This window comes from Cygnus olor, chromosome 3 (assembly GCF_009769625.2).
Source record: "Cygnus olor isolate bCygOlo1 chromosome 3, bCygOlo1.pri.v2, whole genome shotgun sequence".
NCBI lineage: Eukaryota > Metazoa > Chordata > Aves > Anseriformes > Anatidae > Cygnus > Cygnus olor.
In genome coordinates, this window is record NC_049171.1 from 58,273,480 (window position 1) to 58,285,879 (window position 12,400).

A 12,400-nucleotide genomic window follows, 5' to 3' on the forward strand; every position below is an offset into this window, starting at 1 on the left:
TTAATTTGTATGCATTATCAAATGTGTGTGGATAATGCGAGAAGTTATAAAAACATCCGGCTGGATTCTCATGTGAATTGGGAGTAACTCAGTCTCAGTATCTCTGATCTAGACTGATTTGTAAGTCTGACTGGGAACAGTGTCCTTTTCTTATCCTTCTTTCCTTATTCTTTTCATATGGGCCAGTATTTATGAACAGCAGTTCTCAGTGATGTCAGGAAGAATTATTGAGCTCTCATTGTTTTACAGAAAATCTGTCTATGTAAATAAGTCTTATTTCAGATTCCTGTGTTTTGGGAAGATCATCAGAATTTCTGGAATTATCGAGGAGGGTGTTGCCTTATTTCCTCTGAGCAGCTTTACTAAAAGATAACATTTTATTACTATAGTGAAGTACTTATGTCATTTTTATAATTAATTTTATAGTTGAGTGTTGAAAGTATAATATAATTATTTAAAATAATTTATATAATTATTTTGTATGATTATTATTAATTTAGGTAGTTTTTCTATTTAAAAATTATTTAGTTGAACTCACGGGAAAACACTGGGATCTGGAAGGCAGTGGGTCCCTGATGTAATTTATTTTTTAAAATATGGTCCCACAATATGAAAACATTGAGGATGCTCTTTCTAGTGATACACGGATAAATATGTAAAAGCATGTAAGCATCAAAAATACTGTGTTTGTTAAATTTTACTCTTCTCTCCTTAACATAAATTTGTGTTCATATACATAACATTATTCTCAGTTTTGCACAAATATTCAGCACATAGTAAAGTATTGCCATTCCCTCTAGATCTGAACACAGGTACAACTAGCCGTCAGCAGAATGACTACAAAACTTCTAAAACCAAAATTTCTCTGATGCACTCATGTTCTAGTTCCATCATTATTTGCTTAATGCCTTTCATGCTATCCAGTTCCCTGGCTATTTGTTTTACTCTTTGTATCCTGCCAGATCTTCTGTAGATGCTGAGGTGTATACCATTGCTCCAGTCAGCCATCTTCAGTTACTGATTAACTATTGGTATCAGTGATTGATGAGAAAAAGAATTCATAGATCTGTATGGCTCCATCAGTACAGATTACTCTTGGGAAACCCTTGGTAAACAGGCCCATTTTAACATCCTTACTATTGTTTTCTATCTTGTATGTCTAACCGTAGCTGAGATATATAGTAAATATACTATCTGTAGTACAGACATATAGTCAAAACTGAGTATTAGTTTCAAGTAATTATAATGCACAGAATCATAGAATCATAGAATATCCCAAGTTGGAAGGGACCCATAAGGATCATTGAGTCCAACTCCTGGCACCACACAGGTCTGCCCAAAATTTTAGACCATGTGACTAAGTGCACAGTCCAAATGCTTCTTGAACTCTGACAGTCTTGGTGCCGTGACTACGTCTCTGGGAAGCCTCTTCCAGTGTGCGACCACCCTCTCGGTGAAGAACCTCTTCCTGATGTCTAGCCTAAACCTCCCCTGCCTCAGCTTGACGCCATTCCCACGGGTCCTATCACTGGTGATTAAGGAGAATAGGTCAGGGCCTGCCCTTCCACTCCTCCTTATGAGGAAGCTGTAGGCTGCGATGAGGTCTCCCCTCAGCCTCCTCTTTTCCAGGCTGAACAGGCCAAGTGACCTCAGCCGCTCCTCATACCATACGTCTTCCCCTCTAGGCCCTTCACCATCTTCATAGCCCTCCTGGGGACACTCTCCAACAGTTTTACATCCTTTTTGTACTGTGGTGCCCAGAACTGCATACAGTACTCGAGGTGAGGCCACACCAGCACAGAGTAGAGTGGGACAATCACTTCCCTTTCTGTCTTCAATCTAAGAAATTAAAAGTGCAGACATCCCAGCAAAACTCTATCTGAATTAGTAAAACTTCAATTAAATTAACAATCCAAAGGGGAAGGAGAGAGGGAAAATAGAACTTGCAGCAGACTTTCATACAGTACAATCCTAGGCAGTAAACACTAAATTGGATTTTTTTAAAAGCTTGCAAAAAGTTGTCTATTGTCACTCAGAAAATAAAGTGTTTATGTAATGTTATATGCCTCTTACCAAAATGAACAAGAATCATAATTTGCATATTTAATCCCTTTCATTAACAGAAGGATTTCATGAGTGTAGAACTCAGTGATGGGCGTATAAAAGTCAGCTATGATCTGGGTTCAGGAACAGCTTCTGTTACCAGCAACCAAAATCATAATGATGGCAGATGGAAATCTTTCACCCTGTCAAGAATTCAGAAGCAAGGTGAGTTCCTGTGGTGTTAATGCCATGAGCTTCCCAGTTACCTATTTCATACAGAACCATCTAATTATGGGGAAAACAATGTACAAAATTGGTGAAATTATGAAATTCTAGTGGTTTAGGAACTTCTTTTACTTAGATTACAGGTGTGTTGGGCTGCATCTGAGTGATTACAGTGTCAAACAGGACTTTTATGATAACCTTTTGAAACAGGTAGCTTATTTTTCATGCATAATTCTGCTTTACAGCTGTGTAAATTGTGTTCTAAAAAGCTCCTGAGTGGGAAAATAAAGAAGCTTTTTCATTAGTTCCCTGATGTTGTTCAAAATAATAAAACAAACCTGCGTGATTTTTGTTAGGACAGCAATAGCTTTTTTGCTGTACAGTCCTTTCATACTCAGCATATCCCAAAACTCTTTTAAAAGCAATGCATTAAATACTGATAGTACAGTATCTCAGCAGACAAGCACAGCAGCCATTTACAACAGACTTCTGTGGCACACTGTGCCTTTATGTGCTAAAGTCTCTGTGCCTTCTGAATCTTCTGAGTCACCAAGAGCCCCTTAAATATGCTTTTCCTCCTCTGACCTCTTCAGTGCCAGCTCTCCACCTGACCTTCGCATCTCAAATACAGACTCACTCTTGTCATTTAGATGAAGTGGACTTGAGAGCTGGGCGACTGGTCAGAACAAATCGAAGCTCTCACCTCTAGATTTGCTGCACCTTATTTATATCCAATTATCTTAGCCCATACTTAAAACATATTAAGATAAAATACAATGTCACATAATTGTAATTTCTTCATACCATTCAAACACAATATGTGTTTTTATAGAAGATACAGGTATAGAAAATTAAAGCAAAGAAGTCTATCCTCCATTCAATTCTCTTTCACTCCTGAAAAATGAATAGTTTGGTTTCAGGTTTTTTACATTCCTTCTCTCTTTAAAGGACGTTTATTTATTCAGCTGCTTCTACAGGGGACTCACCTGTATATTAGAAGTAATTTCTTGCATTTAACTGTCTGGGGGGAAGAAAAGGAAGGAAGCAAGGAAGGAAGGAATGAAGAAGGAAAGAAGCAAGGAATAAAGGAAAGAACTCCCTTTGCATTTCTGAGGAATAATGTTCCCTTCTTCCTTGGGGGCTACGCAGCACTTTTCAGTGTGTCATGTCTCTCTCAATGAACCTTCAATTCTGTATTAATCCACAGACTGAAAACATGGATGGAACAAGTATTTAAATAGGATCATTTTATATAGTTCATCAGTGAATCCAGATTGAGATTAGACATGACAGCAATTGACTACTTTGGGCTGAAAATTGTTTAGAGTGACTGATTGCCAATCTCTTAGGCACATCATGATAATCCTTAACAAACTTTTACTCTGAAGAAAACCTGCTAAAGTGTCAACCTTTGGACTGAAATCACAAATTAAATATAAAATGATCTGTTCTGTCTTGAGTTTGTCCTGAAATGTTAGCTCCAAATTACATTGACACAGAGAACATACCAAATTAAAACTGGTTTAGAGAATATATAAAAGCATACAGAATTGCTCTATCTCTTCAAAAAAGTGTGGGTCTCCCTATGTCCATAACTGACAGTTTGGAAACCCAGTGTTTTCACTGAAAAAACAAACAAACAAACAAAAAACAAACTCCTTGCCTCTCCCTTCATCTGGGAATCTTCCAAATATTTTCTCTTTGGTTTCTTACATTGACATAATTGTTTGTGTCTGATTTTTGAAACTAATCTCAAATTTCTTCCAGCTAACATATCAATTGTAGACATAGACACCAATGAAGAAGAGACCATAGCAACAACTTCTACAGGCAGCCACTCTGGGCTCAACTTAAAAGGACATGAGAAAATATATTTTGGTGGATTGCCAACCCTTAGAAACCTAAGGTAACGTGGCTCAAACCACTTTTTTTTTTTTTTTTTTTTTTTTTTTTACCTTTGGGAAAGGAAGGTAAATGAAGTATAATCTTATTGTCTGTATCCATTTATTGAACTCATTTGCAGTAAGTGAATGGTAGATTCCCAATGTAGTCTACATTACCACACCAGACCAAAACTTCACTTGTACATTTCAATGTTGGTCACAGTTCACGTTATACAAATACAAGATAAACTGTTGTAATGGTGCTGTACAGCTTTCTGATGCTGTTCAGAGCCATGATGTAGCTGGCTTTCTCTTTTTAAGTCTATTTTCTTAAATGATGAATAGAATTTATGACTCTAATCATACAGAAACACCTCCATACCTCCACAAAATTAATCACAAGTGTTTTACTTGTGCATGAGTAGGAAAAACTGAACTACAAACTACGCCTTGTGGGATTACTGTTAAATGGGCATGCATGTCTTCATAATCCGGCTCACTATAGTTTCAATACATCTAAAAATATGGTGTTTAGAAATCACTTAAAATTATTTGTAGATGTAAATTCCTAGACAAATTAAATTCCTAGACAAATTAAATTCCCCTTAATATATGTAATATAATTGGAATGAAATATGTCAACCTTTTCACTTCAGAAGCCTGACCATGAATTTCTTACTCCATTAAAGTTCCTGTTATATATTTGTAAAACATTGCATATGATTATTGATAAACTTAAATTTTAATATAATAAAGTAACTGGATAACAGACTCTTGAATTTAGTGTGTGTATTACATGGTTTTAAATAGACCAAAAAGCTTACTTAAGGCTTAAATGAATATTCAGCAGTTTTGCAATTACAAGAACAAGAGAATTCTGTGCTACAATGAACAGATGAGCAACACAGAAACAAGCCCATTAATCTATGTCAGCTTTACCTAGATGGCATAATGACAGCCTTAAAGTTGTCTTGTGTGCAAGGAACTGGTGTGATTAGTCCACAGGCTGTTCAGTAACTAAAGGAACGGACACATTTGTTAATTTATTAGGTTAATAAGTGACCTCTGGTGTCAAATCATCCAGCAATAAAAAGATCTAAGTTATTTTCCTCTTGAAATTTAGCACTATGTTGTGTAATTGTGAAATCACACCAGCACATTATAAAATATCTAGAGCAATTATATTTCAACAAATCCTTTGTGGTCGCTCAGAAAACCAGTGTACAGCAGCTACCTGGACCTCTGGTAACCATTTTGCCTACAGCTGTAGGCAAATCAGTCATTGGTGCAAGATGAATTTTAAGGTAAATTAGAGTCAAAAATAGTGAAAAGGGGATTAAAGCAAAGCTGAGCTACTGCAAACAATAGATGCTGAGGTCCCTGACTTTGTAATTATCAGGTTGTGTCAGTTCTGCAAAATTCTTTTACATGATTTGCTTTTTACTCACGACCAAGTACAGCAACAAATTATAAAAGCTTTCTGATGTACTACATTTTAAAGTATCTGTTTTCAGAGTAATCCGATTAATTATGATAGCCTAGTAGTGCGTATAGAAACTCACCATCCATTATGTGTTTATATATCTGCTTCACAGTGAAATATTTTGAACCTTGTTAATAAGTATCATTTGCTATAATTAATGTAATTTTGATTTTTTTTCTTTCTCTCTCATCCTAGTATGAAAGCAAGGTAAAGATAATCAGATTACTTGCATGACTTGCATGTGTCTAGTAAGTGCAGCTTGAAAGCACAAGCGGCAATGCAGAAGCAGCGTGTGGGTAGTATTTATACCAGCTGTTACGCTAAGGCTGTTAATTCAGCGAGTTGCTCCTGCTGCAACAAGCAAAGCTGCTTCCAAGTGCTTAACGCTGTCATTTTACATGCTGTGCCCACACCTACACAATCAACTTTTATTTTCTTCACACAGCTGCTTAATTCAGCTGTGTTTGTGTATTACCCTGGAGTGCATTCCAAGCAAAGCTACAACAAGCTGTATTTCCAAGTTTGGTTAAGATCTCTAGTCTGTAAGAACGGCATAGTCCAGGGTCAGGCAAGGAGCAATGCACTCCAAGGCTGTGAATTAATTCCTGAGATGGGTATGAAAGCTAGGTGCAGACTTTGGTGAAATTTGCCACTTCCAAGTTTAAGAACTGGGGAGAAGACGGGGGATGTCACTTATTTGTTACAGTGTTTTCAGTTTGCAGCTATTTGCTTCCAGTTTTGCTTTGAGCTTTCAGATATGAACTGAACTTGACTCTGTTTTGCAGCTTAATTCACAGGTTGAGTTTTAAGAATGTAATTTCCCCACCCTGATCCAAGAGACCCACTCTTTTAAAAACAACTAAAGACAACTAGATTATTTCTTCTTTCCATCCTCCACTCTTTTCTCATGTTGACTTGAAATCGATCCTATTTTGGAGAAGAAAAAAAAAAAGAAAAAAAAAAAAGCCCAATAATTTTCTAAGATATGAATGAACTTGGAAAGTTCATTGAGAAAACATCAAGCGTTAAATGTTTACAGGGCCTTAGGGTTCATATGAGTTAGGAACTGTAAGATAGCAGCAACTGCCTGTAACCAGAGAGCATGAGGACAGTCTGTAATTGAAAAGGACAAGAGGGCGCAGGAATATGAAGGGGTTATGGACGACAATGACAGGAGTGTATGGGCACTGTTGACAGGGACACGGCAAAAGGTTTCTGCTGCTGGTAAATGAGTCTCTAAAAGAGCTGGGGAAGAGCTAGGAAAATCAAAAATGAAAGATGATCGCAACTAGGTGATTGTAAATAAAACAGAATAAGGATTATTTTAGTAAGCCAGATGGTTCCTTTAAGTTACATACAGGATGCAAATTTGCCAGAGAATACATTGCGCTTGCTAGGATGGCTATAATGCAAAGAATGGCTTTCGGTACCAAAATATGCAGCTAAACAGTATCTAAGCAAAATGGTTTTATTTTGTAATTAACATTATTAAAAAGCTTTTCTTTCCTTGCAGGGAGTTGAGTGGTGGGTTTTTGGTGGGTTTTTCTGTTTGTTTGTTTCTGTCCCGTCCACCTCCCCCCTCGTGGTTTTAACTCCTTATATATTTTCCAAATTCATTTTTCTTTCTTTGAGCTGCTCACATTATTCAGACATTCTACTAAACTGCCAACACTCATGGGTGACTGTAATATTGTGAACGAATTAACTAGTGCTTTTCTTTTGGGATTTAGTTTTCGTGGTATGAATGGCAACATTTTTTTCTGAATTGCCTTTATAAGGCTTTTCTCCATGCAAACCTGGTTCAGATCTTACCAGCAATTACAGTCTCTCTCTGGTGTTGCCAGGCTTGGAATATGCAAATTATATTTTTACATTCAAGTATCTTTAGTGTAACTTTCAGGGGGTTTCTCCTTTCTTCAGGCTTCCAGCTGATGAGTCAAAACCTGGAACTTTGCAATTCTACTATAGTATTTCAAGTCTTGAATGGGTAGTTGGGTTCTATAACAAACTCAAGTGTTTTGTTTTCTTTAACCACCCAAGAAAGTCAAGTGTATTACTATGCTTAAAATAAACATGCAGCTGTTTTCATAGGAAATATACTGGAAATACAAAATACAAAGAAATCAAATGTTAGTCCATGTGACCATAAAGGATTCCCAAAGCACTGAAAATATCAAGTGATTTTTTTTTCAATCTTTGGCAAATACTTCATAAATATTTATATTCTGCAAAAGTTCCTTTTTCATTAAGATCTAGCATGCATAAAGATGAATGAAACATCTGTCTTCCAGTCAAGGCTTTTCGTTATTGTTATGATTTTCCAGTTTGCATCTTTCTTCTTTGCCTAAAGAATAAATACTTATTTCATAGCTCACTGTCACCAAACGTGACAACACTCCTTTACCAAAAAAAAAAAGAAAAAAAAAAAGTCTATTGCCAAAAGGAGATGAATCTCCTGTTACACCTTTGTTGAGTGATGAGTGCATTATGTACTGACAGGTGGCAGAAGGCAAGATGTATTCATTTGTGTATATGTATGTATTTAAAAATAAAAATCAAGCATCTGTGCATCTCAAAGTGCATGTGTTTGCATTTAGCTGCCTGTGCGCTTGCTAAAGTCTGGTTTTGAAACTAAATTGTACTTTTGAATTTTTTTAGGCCTGAAGTGAACTTAAAGAAATATACAGGTTGCCTCAAAGAGATTGAAATTTCAAGGACACCGTATAATATTTTGAGTAGTCCTGATTTTGTTGGTTTAACTAAAGGATGCACATTGGAGGTTAGTCTGACTTTAATATATTTTGGTCTTAAAGGGCATAAATGTTTTCTGGTTTATGGCAGAACATTTTTAATGTATAATGTGTATTCAGAAAAAATACAGAGATCTAACCTGAACATCAGAACTATTTAAGAGAAAGAAAGATTAATTAGTCTGATCGGAAAGTAGATCAGTTTTCCAGATCCTGACTTCTTGGACAGTATCCCTAGATGGTTGTGATATAACTGTCTCAAAAAAATAGGATTTTCTACAATGTTTATTAGCTTTGTTTCAGCTGACTGAAATGGGAGTTATTGACATTAATGAGGATAGAATTAGGCACTGACAATATTGCAAAAACCTTTAAAAAATGATGCATACAAAATTCAAGGATTTAAAGGTGTTTTTAGACGATGCTTATTACAAAATCTTTCTCTACAGAATGAGTGACTTTGAAAGCCATGGAGAGCCTCGGGGTAACTGAAATAAAGTCACATTTAGGGTAGGAAATGTAGAACGCTTATTGCTACAAGATACCACTGAAGTTGTAGGGACATTTCTTACTGATCACTCAGAATGTACAATATTGGTGTTATTATTTTAACTTTGAATACTGCTCAAGTCCAATTATTTTCAACTGTTGCTGCTTCTAATTAACACTCTTCTGGTTCATATAAAAGTTGTAGAATCCTGATTCAAAATTTGGGAAAGAATATAGTAATTTTCCATGGAAACAAAGAGTCTTATATAAAAAAAATTATTTCAGGTGACAGTAGTCTCCTGATTAATACTTTTTATTTCTTCCCTGGAAACATATGCTGTTTAAGATAATTTTGCAAGCATATATGTGTTCTAGAGCTGCATATCAGATAACAGTACAGTAAATCTAAATTATTTGCTGTTTACTCGATGCTCTCCAAAACACTACTAATTTCCTTTGAACAGTAACTGGAACTTGGCCAGCATAAACTAAAGACAAGTAACCACTTTTGCTGTATTCATCAATTCTACCTTCATCAGAACAAAAAGAATACAATAATAGGACTCTTGGATAAGGTGTGGACTAAATGGATATGCCATGAGATGGCCATTTTTAATCTTTTAGGTTTGTGGTAAAGCTAAACTGTAAACAACCAGATTGCTCAAATTCTTTTAAATCTTAGTAATTTGAGTTCAGAAGAAAAAAATCTTTAGAAGTTCCTATTTATTTCCGTTGATTGTAGATTCTTTCCTGAATGGGAGAGAAGGATTGTCGTATTCATTTTCTTCTGATGCTGTGAATCTTAGAAAGAACTTTTTTTTTAGGATTTTTTTTTTTTAACTCTTGAGTTTTCTGAGTTTGAAATCTAATTGGATTAAACATTTTGTTGGTGAATTAAATAAAGTATTCTCATTAAAACAAGATATGTAGGATAATTAAAAATAAGTGAAGTAAAAGCATTAAAAATAACATTAAAAAAAAAAAGGCTGCATATAATAAGCTATGTAAATGCCCTGGTATTTCAGAGAAAGTTAAACATCAACAATTTTATCTGTCATAGTCTTTTATCTCTATATCTGAAAACAGTTTTACTGTACTGAACAAAATGGTTAGTTATTTTAGAAAAATCATTTTTTTTCTATAGAGTGGTCTTCCTCTGATGGAAGAGTGCAAGAACTGGCAGAAATTACACAAAGTCTTCATGAATATGCACAAATTTTTGTTTTGATGAAATACTCTACTCTTTAAACTGTGCTTATAGCTACAAATGTCCAAAGAGTTGGGCCATGAGCAAGGAGTGCTTCATTTGCGAGCCTGAGTCATCAAGAAAGCGATGGTGCTTAGTGAAGCAATAATAATGAGGCAGTAATGACTCATTAATAGAAAGTATTTTCTAGGCAAGTTTGAAAAATAATAGAATCTAGTTTGTGTTTCCAACAATTGTACTGATTTAAAAGCAAAATCTCACTGTAGTAACTCTATGGAAAACATTCATATTTAAAAAAAAAAAAAAACTGCGCAGATAGTTTTAATATGGGAGGATATTCTGAAATTGGACTGGAACTTTGTATTCCTGTAACCAAGAATTCTAGAAATATCCTAATGCACCAGATATAAACAGGTAAACTCATGTTTGCACAACACTTTGAAAAGTAAATTGCTTAATGTTTATTATTACTTTCCATCTCTCATAGTTGTTATATTTACATAGTTTATTATCTTAGTTAATGAAGCTGTGTGTTCATGCTCTGCTTTTAATCCTACTCATGCACTTTCCTGTCCTCTCCTTTCTGCAGAACATTTATACAGTTAGCTTCCCCAAACCTGGCTTTGTGGAACTGCAGCCTGTCTCCTTTGACTTGGGCATAGAAATCAATCTCTCCTTCAGCACAAAGAATGAGTCTGGGATCATCTTGTTTGGTACAAGTGGCACAGTTGTCCCCCCGAGGAGAAAACGCAGGTACACTAGGAAGAAAGCTCCCCCTCCGAGGAGAAAGCGCAGACAGACTGGACAGGTATGAAAAACCTAGCAAAAGATAAAGGAAACCCACGACTTTACCAATTTTATTTTCCACTCAGTTTTGTTCCAAGGCACTGTCATGTTTATTCTTAAGTTAAAATTCAGTGACTGGGAATAACTTATGCTAATATTATCCTTTATCTGATGGAAAACCTGATAGGGGCTCAGAATTCCATTTTTTTTATTATTTTATTGAAGCAACTGTTTTCTCTTAAGGAATCATATTTGAACATCCATTGCTTGCTGCTAAACAATGTATTGTTTTTCTGTGATATAGATGTTTCATGTTGTTCTTCTTTTTCTTTTTTTTTTTTTTTTAATCAAACTTAAATGTTTGAGAATGTTAGTCCTCATTCTGAAGACTACTTCTGCACTCTTTGTGCCTGGAAACACCTCATTCCTGTTCACATAGGCTCAAATGAGGACCACTCAGTTTTCCTTGAGACAATGGGGAAAAAATAAGAAAAAAAAAAAGCTAAGAGCAATGCAAGATAAGCTCCTTGTTGTGGGATTTATGATTTAAGAGTGCTCCAACCTCTCCTCCTCTCCCTTTCTGAAGAAGAGGATAGAGACAATTTATTCAGAGAAAATACCTGCAGAGTTAGAAATTATTCAAGTCTTGAATAATTGAAAACTTAATAGGTAGATATACTACAACAAAGATAAGCAAAAAAAATGTTTGCTGCTTTCTTTTGGGAAGTGATATTTCGTTGTTCTCCTTCACACCTATTTTGGGACAAAGCCCTTGGTGACCTCAAGCAACACACTCCAGGAACAGCACATTATAATGGCTCGCCCACATCACATTGACTTCAGGGTAGGGGCACCTTTGTCATTACTTAGCTCTTCAGGTCACACAAGTGAGCATAACACTCATTGCTATAGTAACTGTAGGTTAGATCTTGATATCTGCTACAACATGATATTGGTTGCTAGAGTAACTACAAGCATGATTTGCCAGCCCTCCAAATGCAGAACTCACCCTGAGACCAAAGCTATTCAGGGCTTGATAGATTTAAGACCAGGCCTTGGAACAGCAAAAATCAGAAGAATTTTAAGTTAGAAGTCTCTTTGCTTCCCTGCAAATAGGTATGCAGAGTCAAATTTTTTGTTGAGTCTTTCCAGCATGACTTTATTTCACCCATTCTTCATTATAAAAATACTATAGAGCCTGAATGTGGCAAAAGCAGCAGAACTGCAACTATCAATGAACAATATAAAAGCCAGTGTAAGAAAATAAAACGTATATACTAATGTAAAAACAAGTGAAATTGTTTCTTTCCAAATGTACCTTACTTTCATGTAGCAATGTATATGTTGCAGGCATACTATGCAGTGTTCCTGAACAGAGGTCGACTGGAAGTACATATCTCCACTGGAACACGGGATCCACACAGAATCACCATCAAACCAGAAGCTGGAGAGTTTCATGATGGCAGAGCACACTCTGTGAGGATAGAAAGAGCTAAAGGGTAACAAATAACCTGGAGGTGCTACAGAACATGCA

General features: G+C 35.8%; 1 protein-coding gene and 1 long non-coding RNA gene across 3 annotated transcripts in view; one reads left to right on the forward strand and one right to left on the reverse strand.

Annotated features, from left to right (window-relative positions):
• LAMA2 (laminin subunit alpha 2) overlaps positions 1-12,400 on the forward strand; it is a 381,555-nt gene that overhangs the window by 347,668 nt on the left and 21,487 nt on the right. The window contains 6 exon segments of the mRNA XM_040551823.1: positions 2,124-2,268; positions 4,036-4,174; positions 5,830-5,841; positions 8,293-8,413; positions 10,670-10,888; positions 12,217-12,365. Of these exon segments, the coding sequence (XP_040407757.1) occupies positions 2,124-2,268; positions 4,036-4,174; positions 5,830-5,841; positions 8,293-8,413; positions 10,670-10,888; positions 12,217-12,365 (785 nt within the window).
• LOC121067388 overlaps positions 10,838-12,400 on the reverse strand; it is a 42,548-nt gene continuing 40,985 nt past the window's right edge. For both annotated transcript variants that reach the window (XR_005818274.1, XR_005818275.1), the window contains 2 exons: positions 12,190-12,340; positions 10,838-10,899 (listed from right to left, as the gene is read on the reverse strand). This is a non-coding gene — a long non-coding RNA (uncharacterized LOC121067388). The remainder of the gene's footprint in view (positions 10,900-12,189; positions 12,341-12,400) is intronic.